The 27,151-nt window shown below is 40.7% G+C and overlaps 1 protein-coding gene across 3 annotated transcripts; it reads right to left on the minus strand.

Moving 5' to 3' along the window:
• Positions 1 to 2,138: 2,138 nt before the first annotated feature.
• On the minus strand, positions 2,139 to 26,491 carry SLC34A2 (solute carrier family 34 member 2). Of its 3 annotated transcripts, none has more exons than XM_085545611.1 (14): positions 26,411 to 26,491; positions 19,943 to 19,998; positions 14,338 to 14,452; positions 14,102 to 14,236; positions 13,479 to 13,607; positions 12,518 to 12,661; positions 11,794 to 11,905; positions 10,008 to 10,203; positions 9,299 to 9,394; positions 7,455 to 7,575; positions 6,591 to 6,758; positions 5,117 to 5,233; positions 4,905 to 5,029; positions 2,139 to 4,185 (listed from the first exon to the last, which is right to left on the minus strand). In XM_085545611.1, exons 1-14 carry the CDS (start codon positions 26,433 to 26,435, stop codon positions 3,610 to 3,612), a joined length of 2,115 nt encoding a protein of 704 aa, XP_085401737.1. In that variant the 5' UTR covers positions 26,436 to 26,491; the 3' UTR covers positions 2,139 to 3,609. The 3 variants fall into 3 exon arrangements, with proteins under 3 accessions (XP_085401737.1, XP_015718415.2, XP_015718414.3); XM_015862929.3 differs by lacking the exon at positions 26,411 to 26,491 and adding an exon at positions 20,084 to 20,105; XM_015862928.3 differs by lacking the exon at positions 26,411 to 26,491 and having other exon boundaries at positions 19,943 to 20,041.
• Positions 26,492 to 27,151: the final 660 nt, after the last annotated feature.

Here is a 27,151-nt window from a genome sequence, read left to right on the forward strand (position 1 = left end):
TTCTGATCAATAAAAATTTATCATGATGGCAACTGTAGCTCAGTTAAGTGAGGTGTTATCAAGGGTTTGGAGCAGGGGAAGTGAGTGCGAAGCTTCAGCAGAGGGCTAACAAGACTGGGACCATCAAAAGGAGCTGTGACCATCATCATGGTTAAGTCATAAACAGAGAGGAAGAGGGTAGATTCCAGTTGCAGAAACAGGACCAACCCAGCAATTAGCTGAAGCATTATTTTGAACATTTTAAAGGCTTCATCGTGTATCTGTTGTTAAATACTGATAGGCGTCGCTGAACTTTGCCCTGCGTAGCTCTGCGGAGGGTTTGGAAACTGTGAGATGGATGGCACAATCTCTGCCTGTTTCCTGGACGTGCTTTGATTCATGATGGACAGTGAGTCACGGACAGTGATGGCACACAGAACTGAAGTATTTCTGCATGAGTGTAAAAAGCTGGAAATCTTAAATCACAGGCCTACGGTGCTTGCTGCTTGCGTGTTAGAAGGAGACAGTTTACACTGTGTTGCACAGTTATTTGTGTTATGTCTGCACCCTCGTTTTCCTGCATCTTCCACGATATGTCTACAAACAGATATGAAAATCTCCTTTTTTTTTTTTTTTAATTTCTCTTTATTTTTACATTCAATGCATGAGGACAGACAAGATGAGCGCTCATGACAAAGTATAAAGCCGCACGCTGTCCCCAGGACAGTAAAAGATAAAACATGTAAGAGTTTAAAAAAAAAGCACTTTAGAAATCCTGTATTTCCAAAAGTCCTCATTGCAGAAAACTCAAATCTGTTAGAAAAGCGGAGTCCTGCATCCTTGTGCATGAAGCCACGTTACGAAAACACACCAGTGTTTTTCATCTTTATTTGAGGAAATCTGTCTCTGCATCACTAACAACCTTTGCGTAACCTATTGGTGGAGCCAGCAGCCTCCGTAAGACACAGTATGCACAGTTACAAACAATGTTAAAAGTTATATTACAAAATATACAGTAGTTCCTTTTTACATTTTTATAGATAACCATGGTGTGGTTTTCATATACGTACATATAACACAATCACGAGCCTTTTTCTGTATAACTTATGAAAAGTTCTGTACACTCAAATAATTATAAATAAAGTGTAAATAGTTCTTGCTAAGAGTAGGAGGGACGTTTGTTTCCCAGGGCATGTTGTGCTGTCGTGTCTGCTTTGGAACCTGCCTAAACAACAGCACAATATGGCCTGAGGTTCAGCAGCAAGGAGAGCGGAGGGGACAAACTCAATACACCACAGGGGAAAAGTTACCACAAGGAACATGAAGTACGGATATGCCTGACTTTAATTTTTCACCCCGATCCTTCTGTAGGAACTGCTTTTCCTCTGATGTTTTGCTGAGAGTTAATATCACTGCGTTACTATCACTGCGCTCATCAGCTTTACTTCAAGATGCAAAATAAGGTGCACATCAAGAAATGAGTATGAGTAGATGGAAATGTTTCCTGTTTCAATATATGGTCCATGGAAATTTAAGATACCTTTGAAAGAATTCTGGATTTTTCACCTGTTTTTTCTTTTTTTCTGTTAAATCAGAGCATGGGAAATGGAACTTCAAGAAGCACCAAATGTGAAAGAATCCAGAACCGTGACAATAAAATGAAGAACAATTACTGAAGACAATTCCATTCTGAAAATGAAATGCTGACAAAATTCTGTTTGAACTATATGGAGAAAAAGTAAATTTGAAGCAGAATAGTTGGGTAGAACTCTGTTCTCTGTTACTAAACCCACCAAGAGCAGAACTACACCAAAATCAAATGCTTCTGAAAATTCACTCTGGTGCATTTTGCCACTGGGCTCATTACTGTCGAAACAAGTTGCAATCTCAGTATGAATACGATTTGCCAACATGTTTTAGGCAGCTTAGTTTGTTATTTTCAATGCGAGCTTAAAAAAGCAGATGAAAAAGTTTTCCCTTCTAAAACGTGTCTGGATTGAAGCCCGCTGGTCCCAGTTCTGCAGAAAACTACCTACTACTCCGAAGGAAATGTGTCACAGCAGCACTGAGTGGCTATGCTAAACTAAGGGTCCTCTCACTATTTCCATTACAAGCTTAATCTACAACTCAGCCATGCAAACTGGCTTCACGTGATACTGATTGGCCTACACTCCGCCACATGATCTTTTTTCCATTAGTGGTAGGACCTCAGGTACTATCCCATGCTCACTTATGTCTGAGTTATTAAAGGCCAGCAGAAGCACTCAATGTGTCTTTGAAATGCTCTTTTTCCGACATTGAAATGATACCTTTTGTCAGTCCATGATTCAGTGCTGTCTCATAAGCGTTTACTAAATCATCAGTAATGTAAGACCTGAGCACAATCAGTTTCACACCAGGTGCTTTACTACCTCTGGACTGACCACGTGTGCTATTGACTATACTACCTAAGGGTGTTATTTGGAATTTGGATTGCTACATACAATTGCCAGTAAAATTCACATTATTTCCAAGGAAGGTGGTTCAGAGCACGTGGTGACAGTGGCAGAGTGAACACTCCTTTCTCACTTGCCAATGCAGCTGCATGTCCTGCGCTAACCATAGTCTGTTCTCTCTAATGCCAGTCTCTACTGCTATATTTAAATGCCATCTTGTGGCTCAGTCCCAATTGCAGAGAGATCTCATGGTGTCAGCTTGGAGTTGGGCAGCTCTCTACACACCAGTCACTTGTCCTCCCTCCTGCGCCTTTCCTCTAATTGTGCCAGGACAAGTGCTTATGGGATTACTCAGTGGACAGGATGAGGGAGGACTATCCAGAGAGACAACCAGCCATGCAACCACACCCCGAGTCCACAAAGGTCTTTCATAGCCACCTGGTGTCTCTAAACCCAGTGTTTAACCTTCAGCAGGCAAAGCGATCAGCAATTCATTTTTGGCCTTTAGCTCAAGAAAAGAAAAGACAGCAGCTCCTGCCCTTGGTGTTAAAGGAGACAGAAAGGGCTCTAAATGGGATTATGCACACCCTTATGCCAGACTAGGACTCCCAGAGCTCCTGAGGTATGTTCCAGCATTTCATTTTCCTCCACACAGACAACAGATTTTGTCCATACTTGGAATATTGCTTTCTATTCTGACCACTGAACATAGGCCAATGAAAGCATTTGGATTCTTTTGGTTTTCTTTTTTACTTTTTTTTTTTTTAATTTTTTTTTTTTTTTACAGAACCTTTAGGGTATCATAAAGTAACTTCTACAGAATAAGCCAATAGGCCAGAAAGGCTGTTCTACAAGTGCATTGTTGGGTTGACTGGTTTCTGATTAATCACACTCCTTTCATCCCTCTCTTCATAGGACTACATCAAAATTTCCTTTGGTTGCTACTGATAGCATTGGATGAATGTACCACACAGTAGATGCTCTGTAAGCAAATCTGTCTTTAGCTTTTCAACTGATCATAGGTTTTCTAGGGACTCTGTCAAGCTTGTTTGACTCCATTCCTTGATGAGTGATATATCACTGGCTGCAGGAACCTAACAAAACATTCACTCTGTTCTCAGTGCATTGTTCAAGGTAGTTTTCAAGAGCCTGACTGTCCTATGCTTTACCTGTGCTATTATGGGTTGATCCACTACTATAAGGCTGTGTTGTTTGTGCCTGTTTTTTCAACACAAGCTGCAGCTGGAGCCCTTCTTACACCTCTTTCTTCATCAGCCATTGCAATGGTGTTTTCATAAACCTCCATAGTTTTTAGCTGATTATCTTTGGCACCCTCCTGTTCTGCATTGACTTTGCAGCACTTGCAGAATCCGCAGCAATGCTTCCCACAGAAGGCGAGTGAAGACATAATCATATTGTCCCAGGGCTCTAGGGAGTGCATCCAGACGGGTAGGAAATCCCAGTTTTGAAGCTTCTCAGGCAGTGAATGTGGCCGCCTTGTCTGCATAATATTAATTACAATCACAGCAATAAACAGAGCCAACAGGGGAAGGCAAACACCCAAAAGGACTGGCCAGCCCGCCAGTGACAGACCAAATACAAACAAAGGCAAAAGAAAGAAGCAGATGAGAAGATAAAATATAGCAAACCATCTGTACTTGGCTGTTATGTTTCCCAAGGTCTTGCTCATGCGGATTGGCAGCCGGGTAAAAGGCAGTGGGTAAAACAGGATAATCCCAGAGACATTGAAGAAAAAGTGGCACAAGGCAATCTGAAAGCAAATACACTTGAAAAGTTAATTATCTCAAATGACATTGTGGCCTAACCACACATTAATAACTTCCAGTGGTACTGACTTCTTATTTTCCCTCCTCTAGGTCCTCGCTTTGATCTTTTCTTGTCTGTGCTTCTATTTCACTGCTAGGCCTATCTTAGCATGAAAAAAGGACTTGATAATACCTCAAATATTCTAAAGATCAATGGAGATAAACAGGCCACAGCATCTGGAAGCAAGGGAAGCCCAACAGGGTCAAGATATCTCCCTGCAGATAGAGAAGTTTTAAAATGCAGCACTGTACAGAAATACATTGAGTCCACCAGAAATAAAGCAACTGTCAGGATCCTGAGCAAGGAACTTACAGATATTAGTAACCTCCATAGGGGGTTACCAAAGAGAGTTGTCAGATTTGGGCACTGAATGTTGAAATTCAATGCTCTGCAGTCAAGTGGCCAATCCTGCTGCATTTCTGAATGAACTTAATCAAATCAAGCTAAATTTAGGAAAGATTTTACTACATATTTATATTCTAGCTATGCTTAATAGAAATTTTTTGTTCTAGTAGCTGAAATTAATGAACCATTCTTAGTACCACACATAGAATCAAGCTCAATATCCAGGACATATTTGTATCACAACTGATTTTGTCGGGTTTTTATTCAGAAGAGTTGCAACATCTAAATAAATTCAAGGAAGCATTTGTTTATACTGACCTGTAATGAATATTTTAATGTACTCCCTGGGCTTGCTAAAGCTGCAAGTATAGCTGTTGTGGTTGTGCCAATGTTAGCTCCTAGGGTGAGGGGGTAAGAACGCTCAATGCTTATAACGCCGATGCCTAGAAGAAAATAAATGGCAATAAGCAGTTTTAGAATGATGAAGAAGATAAAATGTGGGGATGAAGAACAAAATACTGGCAACTTACCAACAAGAGGTGTAATAGCAGATGTGAAGACAGAACTACTTTGAACAACAAAGGTCATGCCAGCTCCTGCAAGCATAGCCAGGTATCCAGCCAGCCAAGTAAAAGGAAATGGGAAATCTAGAAGAATAGAGGGAGGACAATGCCTTTAGAATAACAGAACATTCCACACAAAGTCACTTAACAGAGAAAACCCTAGTAAGCATTTTGAATGTACATCTATTGTTTGTATATTGTCTAAAACAAGACTGGAGGTCAGAGTCAGTTCTACTACTTTAATTTGCGCTGTCACTTGTACTGTCTCCAGCTTTCCACCACTGGACACACTGTGAGATGGATGTTAGCCTAGGTAGACTTTTGTCCTGACCCAGAACAGTGTATGTGCTGTAATACAATTAGGTGCCAGACATGTTTCCACTGAGCTCAACTCAACACCTCCTGATTGTCTAGAGTTTCCTGCTTTTGGCAACCAGGCATTTGCTATGTAGACGGGATCTTCAAAAGGCTCTGAAGACCACCATGCTAAAATTGTAAGGCTCCTAACTAGTTGCAAGCTGAACATCTCCTAGTAATTCATTTTTTACTCTTGCAAAGAAAAGCTAACCACACTAATTAGAGAAACTAAGTACAATGGTTCCTTGTAGTCTGCAGATTTATGAGTGAGCCAAGAGGTCAGGACTTCATCAGCTGAGATGACACAGAGAAATTGTGAGCAAATCATGAATTGGCCACTTTCTACTCATTTATTTTGATTTGGGCAGTGATCTTTGCCCAGGAGAAGGCAGAATGGGGACCATTTTGTTGTCTTCCCCATGGCTGTGAGCCCTCACACAATCAGGTGTATGCCAGGACTGCCTTTCCCTGGTGCAGGTCCTGTACTCACCATTCAATGGAGAAATGAAGAAAAGGCAGCTAAGTGGGAAATAAAACAAAGCAAAACAAACAGCCTTGTTTGCACACAATGAAAGAAAAAGCAAAAATCACGTGGATAACACAGGGAAAGACAGAAAGTATCAATGTGCAGGGTTGCTTATCTTACTGAGGAGAAGGTTAAAGAATGGAACGTGGCAAGTAAGGGAATTAGATCAAATAATCTCTACATATGTTTGTCAGACTTACTTTAAAAGGAACATGCAGACCTTGTGTGCAAGTAGGCAATCATGATCTCAGCACTTCAGCACTATCTTCTGGGGATATGAAGATTACATTTCTAACAGCTAATGATTACACATCAGAAACAGAGCCTGGACTTTAGTCTCTGTTGCTTTTAATCTGCAGTTCACAAGCAAACTGTTCCCTAATACATTTCTTTAAGGAAGAAAATAACACGCTGAGCTGAAGAAATATTTAGAGGCAACATTTCTGGTCTAATGTTATTTTCTTGAAACTGTTCTGCAACAGAAGAGGGGACGTCACTGAGTGTACCCAGTGCCCTTGCTGTTACTAAGAACGAGCTTCATGGGAAGCAGGTAATTACCGGTGTTGATTGTCTTCTTGATAACACTCGCTACTTGTCCTTTAAGCACAGAGTTTAACAGCTTAACGATCATCACCAAACAGGAGCACAGAACAAGCAGGGACAAAGCCAGAAGGATGAGACCAATGGCAAGATCGGGCAAGTCTGTTTCTGTAAAGAGATGCCGGCCTGCAAAAAAAGAAAAGGAAAACGAATCAGCCTAGTCTCCTTTTTGTTTCTGATGCCAAGGCCAGCTCTGGTTTTCATGCACAGCCTTATGAAAATGGGACCGGAGCATACATGGCAAAAACTGAAAATGCCATCTCCTTAGCTGCACATAATCTGCCTGAGAGGGGCTCCCACATGATGCTGTCATAAAATACACAGCAGGCACATCTGCAGAGCAGGCAAAGTCTGGCTGACCACGTGCAGCTTTGAGCATGGAGGGAGAGTACAACCAAATGAGGAGATTGTGATGTGCTCCTAGCTGGGTTGTGGGTCAGCTAAAGATGGCTGTGTGCCTGAGAACAGCTGTCGGAATTCCTGAACAGCACACCTGGATGGAGATATCCAAGCAATGCTAACAGCAAAGTACCTGTAACTGTAGCACCAAGTCACCTGAATAGCCAGGGTGACGTGATACTGAAGACCTCAATTGCTGATACTAAGGGGCATGGAAAGAGATGCATGTACTGCCAGATGCTGGCAACTCCAGCTGTATAACAGAGCACAAGCTGTTTTGACTGCAGCAGTAGAGGTATCCTGTCTACACATACAGGTGAGTGCCTCTTGATACACCTCTAAAGTGGTCTGTTAACACCATTAGAACAATATGTATCTCTGGTAAAGACATGATATCAAAGGCAAAATGGTTCCACTACTTACATTTAGTGATATATTCTGTTTCAGATATGTTTTTCAAGGTCCACGTCGTGTTTCCTTCTGACCAGCAAAATTCAGGAGAGGTGCAGTTCTCCGAAGGTGGAAGTGTTACATTCTGCAGTGTCTAAAGATTGACGGAGAAAGCAGCTGTTTCAGGCAACTACAGCGTTCCTTAAGAGCTCATACAAAGTTCTGGGTTTTTTATTGCAACCAAGAATTTATCAACTAAAGGCAGATTTGTAAACTGGAGTGTAACTCTACTGCACCCCATTAATGACATGGCAGATTTTATTGTATTCTCATCCACCTGGATGTGGTTCTGGGCACCCTGCTCAGAGTATCCCTGCTGAAGCAGGGGTTGGAAGAAATGCTCCCTGCCCACCTCAGCCATTTGGTGATTCTGAGGTTCTGAAATGGTCTGATGAGCATTGCACAGGACTGTGACTCAGATTATCATGATACTAGTGTAGTATCTGCTGCTGAATGAGCACAGGTTGGTCACAACGGCTTTGCGCACCTCTGTTTTCCCATCTGTAGAAACAGAGATGCAGAGGTGCAGCTCCTACTTTATTTTCTAAAGCTCAAAGATTATCTAAGAGCTAGGCATTTTCATTATGATTACTACTAGTATTATTGACTTGAACATGAATTTCTCTATAAAACACAACCTTGCTTACAGGAGCTCCAGCTGATAGCCCAGATGACACTAAGTCCACAAGTCCTTATGTAGATTAAGAAACAGTTCCGTGGCTGAACTGTATTTCCCCCTATCAATGTAGCTAAAATGGACTCTGAACTACACACTGCCGAACAGGAGCTATATGTAAGATATGCTGGAGTGATACTCTGATTCAGAAATGGGGAAAGAGAGATCACATCAGATCCCATTCTGATGCAGCGTTCACATTCCCCCTCCAGCTTGGAGGCAACCAAAAGCTGCCAGGGGGCTGGAAGCAGCAGGCCTGCCCCAGCCTCTGCCTGAGATTAAAGACCCAGCTCGTCAGCAGAGTAACCCGAGCAGAGTTTCGCATTAGCATGGCTCTGCTCCTACCACTATCTCCCACAGCTAGCATTTCACTGGCCATCCAGATAGTCATTCAATAGGAGCTGGTCTCCTCTGAAAATGCAAGCTCTGAATTTTAATCTCTGCTGCGTGTCCTCAATTATCTTCTACATTACGACTTCAGGAGTTAGTTTTATATACACAGTAACAAGTAAAGGTCCAACAGAGTGCTCCACTTGTTAGTTCAGCTGAACAACATAGCTCAAACACAGCTCCATAGCCAGCCAAAGTACCCACTGGTGTCACCCTGGGTAACAACTTCCTTCACACTACAGTGTTGTTACTCAGGTGAAGAACAAACAATTTTAGCTCCAGAGAGGCTTTGTCTGAGGGCAGTTTTCCAAGAAAGCTGAACCAACCAACTGTAAGCAGATTCCTCTAGCACATATTAGACTAGGTGCTTAGAGTGGATAGATGGTGGCCAAAAAAAAGAGTTTCTTGGTCCACCATTGCAGATCTTTTCCACTTTCAGGGAGTTGATAGGAGTACTGAGTTTAAAGGTATTTGACTGTGAAAGAAGTGAAAGGCTTGGCTCCAAACCATGAGTCCTGACAAGCAAGACCCTGCATGGTACGGTACGTAAGGCAACCATATCAAGCTCACTACTGGAATGACATGTCTGGTTTAAGTGATGCAAAAGCTAGATTATGTTGTGTTCATTCTTCTACTGCAACAAATACTCATTTAAAAATCTAATTTCACATTAGTATGATAAGAAATGTCAGCTACGGATCAGTAATATCTTTCCTAGGGAGCCTGACAACTAATTTAACATAATACTCACCACATTGGTTTCAGTTACGCACCAAATCTTTACCAGGCTTTTGTTTTTTGCTGATTCATCATTGGTAGCGATTGCATTTATTACAGATTTATCAAGCTTTAAGAAAAGAACAACAAACAGCATTAGTTCAACTTGCACCACACACTTTTGTTCATCTCGACTCAAAAAATAACTTTCTTTGGAAGCTGTAACATGTAAAGCTTCTATGATGATCCCTCACACTGGAGCTGCTGCCCAACAAGGAGGAGGGGCTTTACTCCCAGAGAAGGTTAAATTCTACACACACACACGCTGTGTCTCACTGTGCCCAAATCACCCCCACACATATCTCAGCCGTTTTATTCAAGCAGCTACACCGACGCAACTGCCTAAACATGTTTACTGCCATTTTAGGAGCTGCATGCAATTCATCTGGCCTCCAGCTGCTCCCCCAGTGGTGTTTAAGATTCCCATAATCTATATTATTTCTTCAGATCTTCTGGATTATTCCTGCAGATCATTTGGATGTGCCAGATTGCCTCAAGCAGCATTGTCTGCCGGTGTCCATGCAATCGTTTTGACACTCTGTCCATCCCATGTGTCTCCTGCCTTCCCAGCCTTCCTAGCTAGGCCTGTCCTCACTAAAGTGAAATGTGGAGGAAATAAAAATGGGACATATGGAGCCGGGGCTCTCTGTGTAACAGCTTAATTTAAGAGCTAAAGATCTTACCTCAATGATGAGCTTTGTAAAAGGGTCTGTGATGACTTTTAGTAGCTCAGGGGCATCTTCACCACTTTCAAGATGAAAGGACTCAACTATAACGTTGGTGAGATGGTAAAGATAGCCAGTAATGACTTCAATGGGCAACAATGCAAACACAGCAAGCCAGTTAAAGAAATCATGAATTGTTGCCCCAGCAAAGGCCCTACAAGAAATTAAAAAACAGAGCTGCTTTTAATTAAACAGTATGTGCACAATTTCCATTTAAATATGAAATCACAAAAGTGGAGATGAAGCCAATTTCAAGACAGGCATTATTTCATTTCTAAGGTCCCAGAAGGTGGCAGTTTTATTACAGAGCTCCACATTTTCTCCACACCGTTGACCAAGCAAAAGAGTTGGCTAAGGTCACTGAAACAAGAAAAAACTAGGAGAGACAAGTGATCCTTAACGCAAGGCAGCTAACAGAGCTGAATTGAAGAAAGAAGTGGCGGTATAGCCTACATTCTTTGCCTCTCACCTATTTTTTTTTTTTTACGTTTTTGATCCTGAAACAGGATTTGCCTCCAGGACCTATTCTACCTGACTCATGTAGAAGTGGCTGCTTGCAGCCCTCTCACACATTCTTGCAAACTACAGGTTTGTCCTTCCAGCTTCTCCTCTACAACCTGAAGAGCCGCAACTGTTTCCTCAAGGGCACTCTTTCCCACGTTCCTAATAGCTGTTTCCTAACAGCTGTTTCCTAATAGCTCTTAATTCTATGCAATCTGCCTATATTTGTTTTAAAATATAACTCCTTAAATTAAGCATTGTAAAGGAAGAAAATGTGAAGGAAATATTCCTAGAAATGGTAATTCTGTGATTTACGTTCCAAATTGCTTGAGAGGAAATTAAGTGGAACATTCAAAGTAGGACAGCAAATGTGACTGTTAAAGGCTGCAATGAAAATCAACTTATTTACACTTTTTTTTACCTGACCGAAAACAAATAGGCTACTTTGTCACTGGAGTTCAAGTCTAACACAACCAAAGACAGCAAGTATTGTAGAAGTATTCTTTGGTACTTCATATGTTACGTTTGTCATAAATGATAAGGTACCAAAGTCTCATATCCCTCCCAAGTTTACTGCCATGAAATCTCTCAAGGATAACGCCAAGTGGCAGACTTGTCATAATTTGGCAGCCAAAACACATCATATTTTCTATGGTTACCATCTTTTGTTTATTGTAGACTTCCAAAACCTTGAACGCTGATGTCTCTCTTACGTAGAATAGATCAAAATAGTCTAATATCAATCTACTAACTCCTATAATTAAGAGATAATCAAAGGTGGGTGATGTCATGGAAGCCATCTGAAACTTTATCCTTGTGTAAGATCCTATTTAAAATGGAGGGCTTTTTAAAAACCACAAAAATTTGAAGGGAGACAATATGCTTTTCTTTAACTATGTGAAACCACACACCCAGATATTCTACTTTGGCCATCGCAGGAATGATGACAGCTTACAACTTGCTATTTGCTGAAAGAATATTACAGAATTGACTTCGTTACTTCCTTATGACAAAGAAAAACAGGATTGATTTATTTATTACTTTACTTATTTATTTAATCTCCACTGAGATTTAGAGGTCATAAAAGTTGCTTTAGAAGTTTGTTTGCAGCTTTCATAACCAGACATTCAACTTCTGGACAATAGAAGGATTGAATGGCTGTAGGAGTGACAGGCAGTACAGAAGAAAACTTACTAAGAAGGAAGAAAAGCAACTTTTCAGATCTAATGTTTAAGTACAATACCTTCTAAATTCATTCCTGTCCCCGGCTTGCATGAGCGCCACAATTGTGTTTGTAACTGAGGTGCCAATGTTTGCCCCCATAATGATAGGGATAGCTGATTGTACAGTCAGCACTAGAAAGTAGAAAATGAAGCATTGAATGAAAAAAATGAGATCATCTGTCAGCTATTTGGTCCAGTAAAAATTAACCTATATTAAGGCCACAGGGGCAGACTTCCTTCAGTGTCAACGGAATAAGGGACTCCAATCCAGATATGTTTGCTTTAATCATGCCCCTTGGGAACATGGCATTCCAACACTCTAGTGATCCCCACTGTAGTCCCTTGTTATCTCCTTTCATCACGCATTAGAGGGACAGAGCAACCATCTCTCCTTCCCTAGGCATAACCCACTTTCTGAAGAATTTTGAAATGTTGCCAGAAACAAAATTCTGTAACTGGTTAACACAAGAAAGGTATGTGGATACCTCCTAAGTTAGTGCATTCAATGCCTGCACTTCCAGTGACTTTCACTGCAATTATGAATATTATTTCACTGTTTTCTACAGCGCATTAACTTTTTTTCTCTTTTTTTTAAAATATCAAATGCAACAGCAGTGAAAGTCTTTTCCTGCAGTCCCTACTCTTAAATCCAATGTTTCTACTACTTCAACACAGGTGGGAACAATTGTATGCTGCACCAAGATTTGTGGGTGATCTCCAGGAAGACACTGCAAGCAGACTTACGTGTAGAGGACACCATGCTGACAATGATGGATGAAGAAGTGCTGGAGCTCTGGACCATCACAGTCACCAGAACTCCTATCACCAGCCCCGCAACAGGATTAGAGAGCACTGAGTCATCTTTAAAAATGTCCCCTGCTGCTTTACCTACCAAAACATATTCCAAGTGAGAGGAGTTTAAGGCCAAGTCAATACAAATTAGCAGAGCATTTAATTAAAGACCATTCAATCATTTAACACGATACATATGCATCCATGCTTGCAAGCAGAAAAAATGTACAAGGTGATGTAGCCCAGGAAACCAAATTCAGGTTCTGAAGTCTCAGTTTATCAGTTATGCCTGATATTCTCTCAATTCAGTGACTACACAAGTTCCAGTGAATTCTGCAGAGAACCATATAAAACTAGCAAAGGAGTAAAGACTATTGAGTAAAAAAGCATATATGCATAGATTTAAATGCTATTACTGCTTTGATGACTTTTGGTTACCACATCAAGGAAAGTTGCTTTAATAATTCCGAGTAATACTGTTCCTGTAGCTTTCTAGGTTGCCAAAAACCCAGAAAAAGCTCTACAGAAGCTCACATATTTATATGATAACCACTTCTGAATCCATGAGCCAAATTCAACCCTTAGAGAAAGGTAAATGTTAAAATATATTTCAACAGTTTTCATCTTGGAATGATTTAGGGGACGTTTCAGTGCTGAATGCTTCTGTCACTAAAGTAACAGAGCTTCCTAAGAAACTGACATCAGTCTCTACATCAACAGCTCTTTGGAAACTTAGAAACAAAGGTCCTTTCACACAGAGGAAGGTCAGTCTCCATGTAGAGATACTTCCTTCTAAACCTACAGCTCTCCACATAAATCTGCGGTATATACTCTTTAAGGGTGATACTTGCAGTTTGGTGATTCAGATGAGATTTACTGCCTTATTCTTGATACTTTAAATGTATTTTCATACCTCCTACTAGTTGAAAAGCCGAGCTCAGTACATCCAGAGAACACACGAACAAGTAGAGTAAACAAAGCAGCATAATAAACTTTCCTATCCCGTAGAGTACACGAATGATTTTTCCCTTTCTATCCAGTTCTGCAAAACAAAACACATTATGCATAAAGAAACGTTTATTTTTCTGGTGTTCTCTCCATAACAGTTTAGTGCAGAAGAAGAGGCTATGGAGCTAAATACAGTGTTGTGACCCCTGCATGTAATTAAGCCCAAAAGTGTTCTTATAATCCAAATTTTAACTGCAGAAGGAAGCAGTTTATTTTCCTAATGAAGTCTTAGACTGACCCTTATTTTTACACCTCATCTTACTGAATAAAGGTTCAATATGAACCTGAAAATAAGATCACACTACTTTCAGACTGTTTTCTATATATCCTCTTGTGCTTTACAGAGGGTAAGCAGTACAGTTTCCAATTCCTTCTTAGTAGCCTGAATGTCATATCTCAGCTTCACCACTGAGAAACGTAAGAGAAAGTGTGAAGTCCACATATGAAAACTGCTCAAATCCTAAATTCAGACATCAGAAATGATGGAAAAAATAAGTGCAAGTAACTAATGTACTGAGAAATGTCTACCTGACCACTTGACTCCGGTGTCCTGCAGTTCTGGCAAAGCCCATGGGTCTTCTTCTTGCCTTGTCTCATCTATCAATGCTATTGTGGAAAATGCAGGTTGAATTTCCACTTTGTTTCCAAGTGAAGCCACATTGCCTGATGAAACAGAATATTAAAAATGTCTTAATTACTTTATCTCTTCTCCACGGAGACTCAAACATACATATTTCCATAACCTGCAGGTCAACACACATTACCTTTATGATTTTCTCCTTCTTTTCCAGGCATGTTCTGGTTTTGTTTGGAGGAATCACCAATATAATTATTGGTTTCAGGCTTGTCTACCTCAGGCCAAGGAGCCATGATCTGTGACTAATAAAGCAGAGCTCATTAAACTTTGTGTGCAGTCAACAAATACATCTTGGAACAAAATATGTGAAAAATATGATTAAAAAAGATGGGATGGAACTTGTCCACAAACACAGATTTTCAATAATCTTTCTGAATTATTCCTTTATTTGTGAAATGGACATCCTAATTACTTTTGAAATCACACTTGATTTCATTTGCACATTTTACAAGATTACATGTATACATTATATATATAATATTAAATATTTAATGCATAATATATATATATATAATTTTGTAAATTGTGCAAATAAAATCAACAGTGTGATTTCATATATGTATATGTATATCTGTATCCTTATATATATATATGTCTGTATTCTTGTTCACTTTCAACTGGCATGAAAGCCAACTTTTCTCTGCTTTCCTTACTTTAAGCATTTCTCTAATTCATTTTATCTTCTTTCAGCAAAAAGCTTTACTTTCTTCCATCTTCGGGTTTTGACTGATAACAAAACTGGTAATTCATTCCTCCCCCTACTTTGGGTGGCCACATATGCTAAAAAATTTTCTTGTTGCCTTTACTGGTTCATTCCTATGGAAGGGTGGATGGTAAAGTGACCCCAGACAACCTGAAGGAAGACCCAAGCTCCAGAAGTTCAGAGCAATCCCTGCTGAAGGACCACAGAAGAGCATCATCAAATAGCAGTGGCCATTTTCAGGTCTGTATTTGCAGGTCTGTATTTGCAGCTTCAGTTTCAGTCACATCAAATAAATGCTCTCCGTGAACCATTTTCTTGCTGACCCCTTTTTAAGGTCAAGCATTTAGCATTCATTCTAAAACTGTCCAATATTCAAACATAATCAAAATAAGAAATCATGTGGCCAAATCCCTGCTGGTCTAAGCAAACACAGAGATACAAGAACATGAGGCAGCCTAAGGCCAGGCAAAAGCTGAGGAGGGAGATGTTTCTTGCACCAAAATTTGGAAGACCCAAACCATTTACTTCAGCAACACAGGGAGCCAGAGGGGTGGAGATTGCAGGGGACAAGGCGATCATAGGGCTCCCAGCGATACCTGATAATATTTTCACACTCCCAGGCCTGTGATACCATTGGTTAGCCCAGCCAATGTGACCCAAAACCCAGTGGAAAGAATGGGAGAAGTGAACCCTACACAAAAAAATCTCACCATGGGACCTGTTTCTTCCACCCTCTCCACCACACATGCCTGCTGGCCACCATGTCTTGCACCCACATGGCCGAAACAAAGGTGAGCTCATTTGCCTGTAATATTCCTCATAAACAAAGCACCTGTCCCGAACCTTCAAGGGCAGGTGTCCATATCATACGCCCATAAACAAGACTCAGCTGTGGTTAGCAGCCACTCTCAGAGAGTATAATTAATCATTTGTTTAATCATAATCATTTTGGTAGCTGATGTTTTGTCCCTGCCCATGTTAACAGCCGCACATCCTACTCCTACAGCTGGGAAGGAAACGGCACAGACAGTACTAGCAATATACCACTGCAGCAAAGCAAGTTGTTGTTTTCTGCCACTCCCCAGATTAAGAATTTCTACCCTTCCACATTAGCAGGAAAATTATTCTACAATCAAAAGATACTATTCTATTATTCAATCAAAAGAATTATTATTCTACAAGCAAAAGACACATTTTTGCACATTTGCTATCAGTGGAATGAGATCCAGCGCAGTTCCTAAGGCACACCAAGATCTCAGAACAGATGGAGGAAAATTGCTCTTACTTGTTTCAACAAGGTTTTTCATCTGCTTGGAGCAAATTCTGGTATTTTCATCCATGCCAGAACAACCTCCAAGCCCCACCTGTGCCAGAACACCTCAGTCTCGTCAAACAAGTTTCAGTTATACACATTCAGCATTCAAAGAGATCTGAAAAAGCGTAACTGCTCAGCACAAATGCTCCTTCAGCGAAATGCAATCAGGAAAATGCCTTGGAAATTCAGGTTCAAAGTTGTATTGCCAATGTACTCCTTGCCACAGAGAAGTACGGGATATACTGGATAGCACCAGTCCAGGAGGTCATCAGTATTTTTACAGCTCTTTTGTTACCTTTGGTACGGAAATGAAAGATTCAGCCTGCGTTACTGGAGTATGGAAAATGCATTTCTTACAGAAAATGGAGCTTGAAAACTTTGGCAGAAAAGCAATCTGTGGTTTTCCTACATAAACTCTTCCAGTTCAAGAACTCAGCAAGGCATCTTAATAAACATCACTCATGTTCCTGAGGTGCTCAGAATTCCACAGGTACGTCATGCATTATTATTGTTTTTGCTTTATATGATTAAATACTCTAGAATGAGAATTGACCGTCTCTGTGGCGGAAGTTTTTTATTATTATTATGTTTATAAAATTATTCGTATGAGTCCTGGCCAACCTCTGATTTGTTAAGGTAGACATGAGTACTGGATACCCTAACAATATTTGCCTTGCGTGGCTGGGCTTGCAGTGGTGTTCCTTGTACCCCAATTCCATGTGACTGCTATTAGGATGGATGAAAGCAGACCCACACAGATCCTTGAAGTGCCACCCAGACTGTCAGCTTTCTCCAGATCCCAGCTCTTGTTAAACGAAACAGTGGAGAAGATAACTTATAGCTGATAACTTACAGCTGATAACTTACACCTGATACTGCGGTTGTCAGAGTCCTCGCCACAGCAACTTAGTGTTAATTGATCACTGCTCTACAAGGATACAATTTTCCCTTCAAACAACTCTTTCTTGCCCTCAGTACAAATGTTAATATCTTGAGAAAAACATGCAGAAGACAATCCAGGTGTTGTGGATGAGCAGAGGGTGACAGGGCTGCCCACATCACTCCCTGCTCCTTGGATTAGTTGACATCAGGCACAGCACCATTGTAAACGGTGGCTATGAAAACACTAATAGTGGTTTTCTTTTGAGCACTGATGACAACTGCAAAGGAACATGTTAGAGAATGTGCAGAGGACAGGCCTGTGCCCACACAGGCTGCCAGGAGAAGCTCAGCTAGACCCCGGGCACAGGCTGAGTGTGCTGCTCAGTGCTGTGCTGAAACAGGAGCCCCATTCCCCCGGAAAGTGGCAGGTCACAGCACACTATGCATATTGCAAAGGGCTGAAAGCTAACGCCGTGCGGGCTGTAACCCAGCCTGCGCCAGCGAGCCATGCAGCAAAGCCTCTCACACCACGGCACGGCAGGTATAGTCTTTCCTCTCCTTCGGAAAATGCTAACTGCGTGTGACGTCCTTTCTGGCTGCAAGGGAAACTGAAACCTCCTGCTCCTCAGGGGGAGATCAGCACAAACGGAGGGAACAAATGCTGCAAGAAAATGTGAGAGGTATGAAGTCAGAGCCATGTTCTCTCCCTCGCTGCTGCATGACAGAGTTAAAGTCCAGGGAAGGAGTAGAGCGACGCTTGGTGTCACACAACACCCTCACTGCCATCCCTGGCCACTGCACAGCTGTAACAGTGCTGCTGCTGCTGCTGTAGGGCTCCGTGTCAGTGTTATTCTGTCTTAAAGCAGCAACAGCGACAAATCTGTTTCTTTTGATGGACTTAACGCAGAGAATATGAAGTTCCATTTGCACATGCCTGTACAGTATTGTTTGTACCTCTCCACCCATGACCATCCAGTGAAAGGGCAGGTTGTGCCCGAAGTGAGCTGTGAGCCTGGAACATATCTCACCTGACAGGAACAGACCCAACGAAATCAAGGCTTTTCTGGGGAAATAAAAAATTCCCAGGTTGCTTATGAAGCTCCAAATCAAATTTTGGCTTTGGACAGACTCTCTACACTTCTCCTCTCCTCTCACAGCCTTCCCACAAACACATACCACTTTTTGCCATCCAGACCATGCTACAGTTTTTATGCTGAAAAGGCGTTTACCAGATGATCTGAGAGCCAGTGCTATGAGTTAGTCAAGATCATTATTTGCTACACATATTTTAGAGCAGTAAATACATAGCTACACAGTAATCCTTCTTATGTACAGTTGGAAGAAATACAGCTTTTCCTCAAAATGCATTATCTCAGACAGAGAAGCAAATTATATTGAAATGGGGAGGGAAAGACCTTAGCCAGCACAAATTAATTTAGTTTCTTTACATTACTTGACAGTTCTACCCAAGAGCCCATTGCAGCCACAAAGCCCCGAGTGCAGCAGAAGAGAAAACCGGGTAAACAAATGCCAGATAGGATCCAGCCTCAGAGCAAACCCCATCTCTGCCCTGGCACCTCCATGGGGCTTTTTGTCTGAATAAGACAGCAGGCTCAGCCACCTTGTGAGCTTTCAACTAATGCAGAAGCAATCGAGGAAAAAAAGAAAGGATGTGTGAAAGCTGGAATAAAAAGTCAGCACTGTACTCACTGCTTATTCCTATACAGCCCTGACTTTTTGTCTCACATCTAACACATGGCAAAGCTAAATAAAAAAGATAAAACTAAGAAGAAAACTAATGCCTAAACTAGTACAGAGAGAAAACAAATCCCAGACATTAATTTTAGAACTTACAACCAAGCAAAGCACCAAACAATGCCACTTAAGAGCCAGAACAGAGAAACTTCAGTGACCTGCTTGAAACGCCCAGGAGGTATTTACTGAAATCAAACAATTCCTTTTTCTAGAATAAAGCAACAGCAACAACAAAATGTTCCCAGCAATAAGGAAACCCAACAAATTACCCCATCCCAAAGACAAAAACACACAGCAAAGATTGGAGAGAGGAAAGAATAATGACATTAAAAGGACTTACTGATCTAATGGAAGAGCTGCTAATAAAAGTTACTGAGAAACCAGCTGATTTCTGTCTACTGTCACATTAGTTGAACTAACTGCATTAGACTAATGTATTCCTTCTACCCCAGTGTATCAAACTGAATTAGCATAAGAAAATGTTTCCGTGGAGAATAGCCTGGCCCTGGTAGTGCTGCACACAGACTGCGGCTATCTGCACCAGCACATGGACCGACAGTATTCCATTCCAATGTTTCATTAATCATATCCTGGGCATTTTCCAGTATCCAGTACCACCGTGACTTAAAATCTCACCGCTTTTCAATCCAAATAATAGCAAAAACAATAACATCTTTATGTCATAGGCAGTTATTATTTGTGTTTTTGTTTGCTTTGCTTGTGACAGCTGCAAATACACCGGGTCTTTTCCTATGATATTTCTTTAAAACAACTGGTTACTTGCAAACAAAAAGTATCAGAGTTTGGTTTTAGAATTACACTTTGTTATCACTACCTTAAAATATAAATGCAGTGAAGCACACAAGCTGAAAATGCTACCAACCGGGTGACATTTCACACGCCCCTCCTGCTCCCTGCATTAGCTCTCTGCTGCCTTTTCTTGAGCTGTGAAAGCAGAGCTGATGATTTATAAGCTAATTAAGTTTAAAATTTTTTATGAGGGGAAAAAAAGAAGAAGAAAGAAAGAAAACAAAGTAAAAACCACAGCACTCCTTGCTCTTAGTTGGTTTTACTTACCACTTCTTTCTCCCCAGGCAACAGAGTGAACGGACCAACTGGGCAGCCACTGCAACCTGCAATATATATAGACAGGTGTTGAGCAAAGTTTGCTTTCATCATTACGCAGTAACATTTTTACAGTCCGAAGGCAGTGCCTACCTCAGTAATCACGATCAACCCTTTTTCAAAAGGAGTGGGCAGCAACCGAGAGTGATAAAACTACAGGCTATTTCACACTTATCACGTTCTAAAAAATGTCCCATCAGCACTTAAGTAAGAGTTACTAATGTGTTCATGTGAGTGCTATGGGACGGTTTGTTCCAGCCGGAGAAATTGCAGTCTGCCTGATCACTCGGTTAATCTTTTTTCCAATAGTAATTTTCAAACAATATTTTGCAATCTCAGAAGTCTGTCAAAAGGATGCAGAGAAGTGGCAGTACTGTTATTTGTCCGTTCAGGTGCCTATTAATCTGCCTAGGAACAGAAGTGGAGGGGAATCAGATAAAACACGGTGTAAGTAGGAAACACGTAAGAACTTCTTTGAGAACAGAGGATGAAGTTTCCTTCTTATCAGTGCTCCGTGTTTACGATTAAGGGGAGCTCATTAGCATTTTGGCGATGGTTTTCATTCTGAATGAGTTAAAGATGTAAGGACACCTTTGATAACTGCATTCAGAGCGTTATCAAGGAAGATTGCGATAAAGAGATATGTTATCCAATAACTACAGTAAGCTATTACCAAGTAGGCACAAATCAGTATTTTACTGATGATTTTAGCTGAGAACTTGAGGGGCTACCTCAGGCACCGTAGTTTTATTCCCTCTGAATTTTTCCTGTTTCAGCAGGCAAGCTGTATTGAGAAAGTAAGCTGTAAACCAGCCACTGAATCAGCAGATCTGCTTCGTCTGTGCATATGCAGGGCTATCTCCCTGCAGCTCGGTGACTTAGTAACTCTGCAAGAAAAATAGAACTCTTGCTTTTTGCACCTTTCTATCTATCAGACACCCAGCCTTTGGAGCTGGGGGCTAGAACCTGCTCCTCACCTTAGTCTTAGAAATGTGTATGTGTAAGTGGTGGCTGCAAAGCCTCCACAGCCCCATCTGCAGAATCGCAGAGCACCTGCTGGTGTAAAGCCAGCTGCTGCCTTGACCCTGATTACAGGTGATGTTGGAGCCCAAGGAGACCTGACAACAGCCTGAAGGGGAACAAAGTGATAGGAAATGGCCTCAAGGACCATTTTCAGAAGTTCAGTTTTCTTAACAAAACTGTCTTTCAACGCTGTCTATAAAAATAGTTGTTTATGATTGATGACCTCCATCTCAGAAGTAGCTGAAGCTTTTAACTGTGAATCCCTCTAATTCCTGTAAGCTGTGGTTTATTCTCCTCTGAGCCACTGTTTGTGAAACCCAGCTCTGACAGTGAGGTGATGAGATGCTCACCTTTACAGTGCCAGGCTGCCACTCAGCCACGTATGGTGACGTCTGAAGGCAGGATTTTTATTCCGAGGCTGTTCCTTTACTGAGTACAATATTATGCACTGACCATGTAAATGTTTTAGGCTGGGATCTGACTCATCGTGCTTCCAAAAAATGTTTGAAAGGAAAACCTAGTCACTTATGGAGAGGCAGGCAATGCAGGGTCTGCCTCGGGCAACGTGGGGCAGATTTTCTGCTTTCAGAGCCTCCTTAAGGAGCCTCAAGGGACAAAGGAGCGTGTTCGTTGTCTCAGGAGCCTTTGCCTCATTCAGGATCAAAGGAGAAGAGTAATAAAAACTTCACAAGACACGAAGCAGTGAGAGTTATAGCCCAATGTGCTAAATTTTCATTCTTCAGGAATAGATTCAAGAGATGATGTTACTGAAGAAAACCAATCTAATTCCTTTTTCCCCCCCTAGGGGCCATGGACCTTATACTAAATAAATAAATAAATAACTCCTGGATAGATAATGTTCATTAGAACAAAACATTCAATTAAATGTCAAGTGTTATTTCTTCCTATCACAAAGGTGCTAAATTAATGTGCAGTTTCTTGGAATGACGCTTGGCCAGCCTAAAACTCACCAGAGTAGTTGCAGAAGATGCAACCACAGGTAGCATCTCAGAGAACAAGAATAAATTCCTGGTGTGTGCAAATTCAGCATGAGCTGAACTCCGTCCATGTGCTGTTCCGTGTTGCAGGAAGCAAACACACAGGAGGGAAACGTATCTGCATAAGAGGCATCATCTCTGTAAGTTCCCTTACAGTTTTCCCAAACAAATGGGAGATTTGCTGGCCAGGTACTGACCCTGTTCATCTTTAAGACCCAGGCTTTCGTATAGAATACTGAGCGTATCTAAGTCATAACAAAATCTAAATAATGAAAGGCCAGTAACGTAAATGGTCATCCATCCTGCAAAGGCATCAGAGTAGCTCAAGATGTGTTTTCAAGAACAGTAAAATTCACATGATCAAGTTTGCTCTTTGAGTAGACACAGCTTCAGAAGACAGCAGGCATGATCAAGACTCAGCTGGGATCAGGAGAGAAAATGTTTCACTGACGGTTTAATTTTCAGTGTTCCAAAGAATGTAGAGTTAAAAAACAGCAGATCTTTGACATGTACAGACATAAGGAAACAACTATGAGGCTCTTTACTGAAGAGTGGTATTACTTCCAGAATTTGGAAACAACATTGTCCATTTTAACTTGTTCTGAAACCTTGGTAGCCGTCTGTATTAGAGAACTGCATTAGTATAAATTAGTCTTTCCTCTTTTGGGCCTGTAAAGCCACAAAGCACTAAAAGAGATCAGTGCTGACTTGAATATGAATTACAGCTACAATGGTTATTTAGTTAAGGACTTATCCCTAGTCAGCTGAGGAGAACATTCTTGTATTGTGCAGTTACCTAAAAGAGTTCAAGCCCCGGTTTTCTCTATTGTCTGAAATGTATTTGACATGTAAACATCTTAACAATGCAGTTAATGAAAAAGCACAGTCAGATATGCATTGTGATTATTAAATTCCACATTGATGTACAGCTGGATATTTACTAGGGATCAATATTTGCAACAGACTGCATCCCTGGTGTTATAGAGGATGCTCCAATCTTTTTGGTAATGAACGTAAATGCTAAAACTTTGCAGGTGATTAACACATTTATATCCCATTAGGAAGTGTAAATTTGTCTCCAAGACTTTGGAGTCTACCAGGAAGTCATCTGGTGGGAGTAGATGCATTCCTGAGAATTTCTGCCCAATGTTTCTACAATTGTGAGAGATAATAAAGAACTCCTGACTACTCTGATGGCAATAACACTTGATTTAACATATATAGAGTTTGAAACCTAGGTTATGAATTTCAATACTGTATAGTTTGTTGTCTCTCACATGGATGATAGGCAAAATAATTAATGGAGTTACTGTAGTTAACATATTTCTGGAGCTGAGTAGCGAGTAAAGTCATAAAGAGATCATGTTCAACGGAGTCAATGCCAAGAATGGGTGAGAGTCACAAAAACAACAGGAAGGGCTTTCACAGATTAAAAGGAAAAATATTTCAGTGCAAGAACAGTTTTACAAAGGACTAATATGGCTAACATCTTTAGACAGACAGATGCTTCTGAAAGGAAAGAGGGACTTGGTTTTCTAATAATTGAGCAGCCCCTTCACTACAAAACCAGTTTACTCTCATTACAACCATGCTTCAAATGTTTCCATCAGTACAAACGCCTCACTGGGACAAAAGTTAGTGGAGTTTGTGGTTTACATCCTCCATGACAGCAGGTTTCTCCACCAAGTGCACAAATGACAATTATTTTTATTCTTTTTGGAGACCCTAAATATGTCCTACCCACTACAGGGGAAGCAAAAGATCAAACAAAAGTGTAAACACAATAGGATGTGCAAAGGAGCACCAGTTCGAGCCTGAATGTGATTTCAATCAGAACACATAAAACATGAATTGTGTCACCCACCCTGAAGACAAAAACCCAGACCCTGCTAAAAGATTTTTATCACAGCTGCTCTCAACTTTTTTCATTTGTCTTGAATGTTTAACTGAACGATTTGAGAAAAAGAAACAAGTCTAAAACAAAGATCTGCTGAATTCTCTGAGGTAAGAAATTTTTAATCACAAAAGAAACCTAATATGATTCCCCTCTTGCTAACCCCTCCTTACCCATCTTATAGTCTAATTCCCACCTCACAGCCCCCTCGCCTTCCTCCTCCAGATCTCTCTCAGTCAATCTTATATTCTTCATCCGCCCACTGCCTCCCATTTTGGACACATATTAATGAATGCAAATAGCATCTTCCCACTAACAAGTAATGGACAGGAGGAAGAAGAGAAGAAGTGAAGGGAAATGTGAGAGCTCTTAAATAAATAATATTATTTACACTCTTATGTAAACCTTAATTTACAGATCTCAAAGTGCTTCGGGAAAGTAGGTATTGTTAGCTTCTTTATTATTCAAAGACAGTTCAAAGCCTTTTTTTTTAAATCCATTGTTTTCCTCCTACACAATTTGTTAACCCTTGGCTGACACTGGACACGGTGTTGCCGGTAGTAGAATAAGCAAGTATAATTACCAGGCAGCCAGCTAAGCGTGTTCACACTGCAGGGAGGACTCCTCTCACATTCCCAACCTGTACACTTCTGCTGCCCATGAGCTGGCCAGTCTGCTGGCCTCCACACACACTTGACATTTACCATTGCCACACTTATTTGCCTTCTACCTAAACACCTAATACCTGAAAGGTTGATTTGAGAATGCCTTTACTAAAATAATCTCCCCACACACATACTACTCTTCCAAAGTGTGAATGAGTACTAATTCCACACAGAGCTGCTCATTTCAAATGAAACATTAAATGCCTCAAATTCTAAGCTAGAAACCAAAACTGACATTTGTTACTTATTGCAAAATCCTTGGCATTATCTCCTTTCAAAGATTTTGTCCCTGAGATGGCTTTATGCAGACTTCAGGTGCATACGTATTATTGTTATTAGATATATTATACGTATTATTATTATTATTAGATGTATTTAGTAAGTGGAGATGCTAGACCTCCACCTGTTCATGGCATGGTGTCTTGTCAACATTTCAACATAAAAGTCTACTATAGATTACAGTTCCTACTGATCTAGAAGAATTTACATGCACTTATCTACACATATGTAAGACATCGTATTGGCATGTTCACCCATTTATACAAATATTTCTTGGACTTTTTAAAAAGGCATTAAAGGATTAATGTGACCAATGTTTGAGTTTTCCAAAGGAAGTCTTCCATCAGTATGGGGACAAAAAAAGCAGAGATTTATTGAATAAATCTCTGGACTTTGGGCTCAGTGCTGGCAGAAGGAGACTTTCAGCAGTGAGGCAGGGAAAGTAACCAGGGAAGTTAAAAATGAAATCAAAGCAATATATTCTCTATTGTGTTGTTTAGGCAACTCCATCTTCAGCTTTTTTTCCTAATGCAAACTTTGGCTTGACACTCAAGCCAAAAGTAGCAGTACTAAAATTCTGGTTGACATTAGCTATTGCTCATAAAATGACTGTGAACAATTCCATTACATTGGAAAATATAGTTTTATATCTCAAAAAAAGATAAGTTGGCAAACCCGAGTATATCATTTGTTTGCTCTCTAAATGCTCCTCAAAGGCCAAACATAACCCCAATACTATGCTTATCGATGAGCTTAAATTTCCTGGCATTTTGTGACCTAATTAAGCTGATGATTTCAGTATTGATAAGTATCATTCTTTGGATGCACAGTCTTCTTAATCGTTACCTCGTTTATGTATTTCACTAAAATTGCTGCAGTATCAATAGAATGACAATAACACAAAAATAAGACTTTCGTTGCTTTAAATATAAGTGTTTCTTTGTTTAAGTAACACATATGAATTAGTGCAGCAAGAAGACAATAACTGCTTCTTATTGTACTGGAAGGACTTTTTCTTTAACCTGGAGGTATCAAGTGTCATTTTGCATTTATTAAGATTTAAACAGGCTTCTCTGTTACAGACGATGTGTAACTCAAGACTTTCAGTGTTGTAAAGCTGTAACTTTATGCTAATTTCAATAAATTATGTAAAGCCCATTTACAAATATATTACGTGCTGTCCTTGATCCCCACGCCATGATCTGATTGGCCCGCTATCCATTTATCAGCTGGGTCTCCAAATGCCTCATAAGCTGCTACTGGTTATGAGAAATATGACTTACCGGTCTTCTCCACATCATTTTACCACATCAGTGTAAAGAACTAGGGGCAGCTCAGCATCCCTTCCTAGAGGAAAGCCATGGGGAATTTGCTGTCTTTGGGAACACATGGGTATTCTGAACTAGCAAACAGCGTGAGGAAGTACAAGCATTCAGAGGAATGCTGGAAAATGAGGAAAATGGGAACACGGTGAACTGCCAGCTCATAGAAGTACTTAATGTAAGTGCTGTTACCAGCTGTACCAGCCCTTTCATGTCTATTATACATCTCATGCACTTACCTGAAAAAATTAAGCACTCTGACATAGTAGAAAATTAGAGGCATATAGAACAGCTTCCAGCTTCTTTGATGTATTCTGTAAAGAAAATACATAAGGCTAATTATTTCTGATAGCAATACAACTGATGTTTGCAGAGCATATTTCACATTAAAAGGAATTCATCTGTTACAGTGTGTTGAAGATACAGGATCAAGAGGGGTACAGCTGGTTAAGAGAAACTCCTGATATATGACAAGTTATTGCTCCCTGGAATCGATGTCGCACCACAAGTGATATACCAACACTTCCCTATTTTGCAGTTTTCTATCTTAAACTTTCTAGATTTTGGATGGTCCCGGGATTAAAATTGTTCACTGAAAGAGAGTCCAGGAAAATACCCACTTTAAACGACCATATCTGAGAACTCAAAAATGCTTTCTTAGAAGTGGTTTAGTGGTAGTGTGCATGTCAGTGAGCAGAAGATGGCCAACCTGAGAAAGCTGGAAGATGTTCAGAATTTGTTACCTCTCAGTGAGGTGACAGTATCTGGTGATAGAATTTGTTACCTCTCAGTGAGGTGACCTACCCATGGAGCAGTCCCCCCTGACTCTGGGATGCCTTCTTGGTCACCTGGTCCAGCTGCCAGTGGGCACCCCAGCCTCCACTGCCACCTTTTGAAGTAATGCTTAGGTTTAAACAAGAGGTAGGGAAATGGGAGAATCCCAAATAAGCCTCAGCACACATCCAAGGCATAACAGCCAT

The sequence above is a fragment of the Coturnix japonica genome, chromosome 4 (genome assembly GCF_054131305.1).
Source record: "Coturnix japonica strain WE chromosome 4, WE-NBRP24, whole genome shotgun sequence".
Taxonomy (NCBI): Eukaryota; Metazoa; Chordata; class Aves; order Galliformes; family Phasianidae; genus Coturnix; species Coturnix japonica.

What these genes read in the sequence shown, in the direction of transcription:
- SLC34A2 (XM_015862928.3), bottom strand. Translation starts at nt 20,041, where the DNA reads ATGAAAGCAAACTTTGCTCAACACCTGTCTATATATATTGCAGGTTGC. An exon ending in AACAGAATATATCACTAAAT is followed by an intron (nt 6,759 to 7,454) that starts GTAAGTAGTGGA and finishes CTTTTTTTGCAG; the next exon opens with GCCGGCATCTCTTTACAGAA. An exon ending in CATTAAAATATTCATTACAG is followed by an intron (nt 4,186 to 4,904) that starts GTCAGTATAAAC and finishes ATTTGCTTTCAG; the next exon opens with ATTGCCTTGTGCCACTTTTT.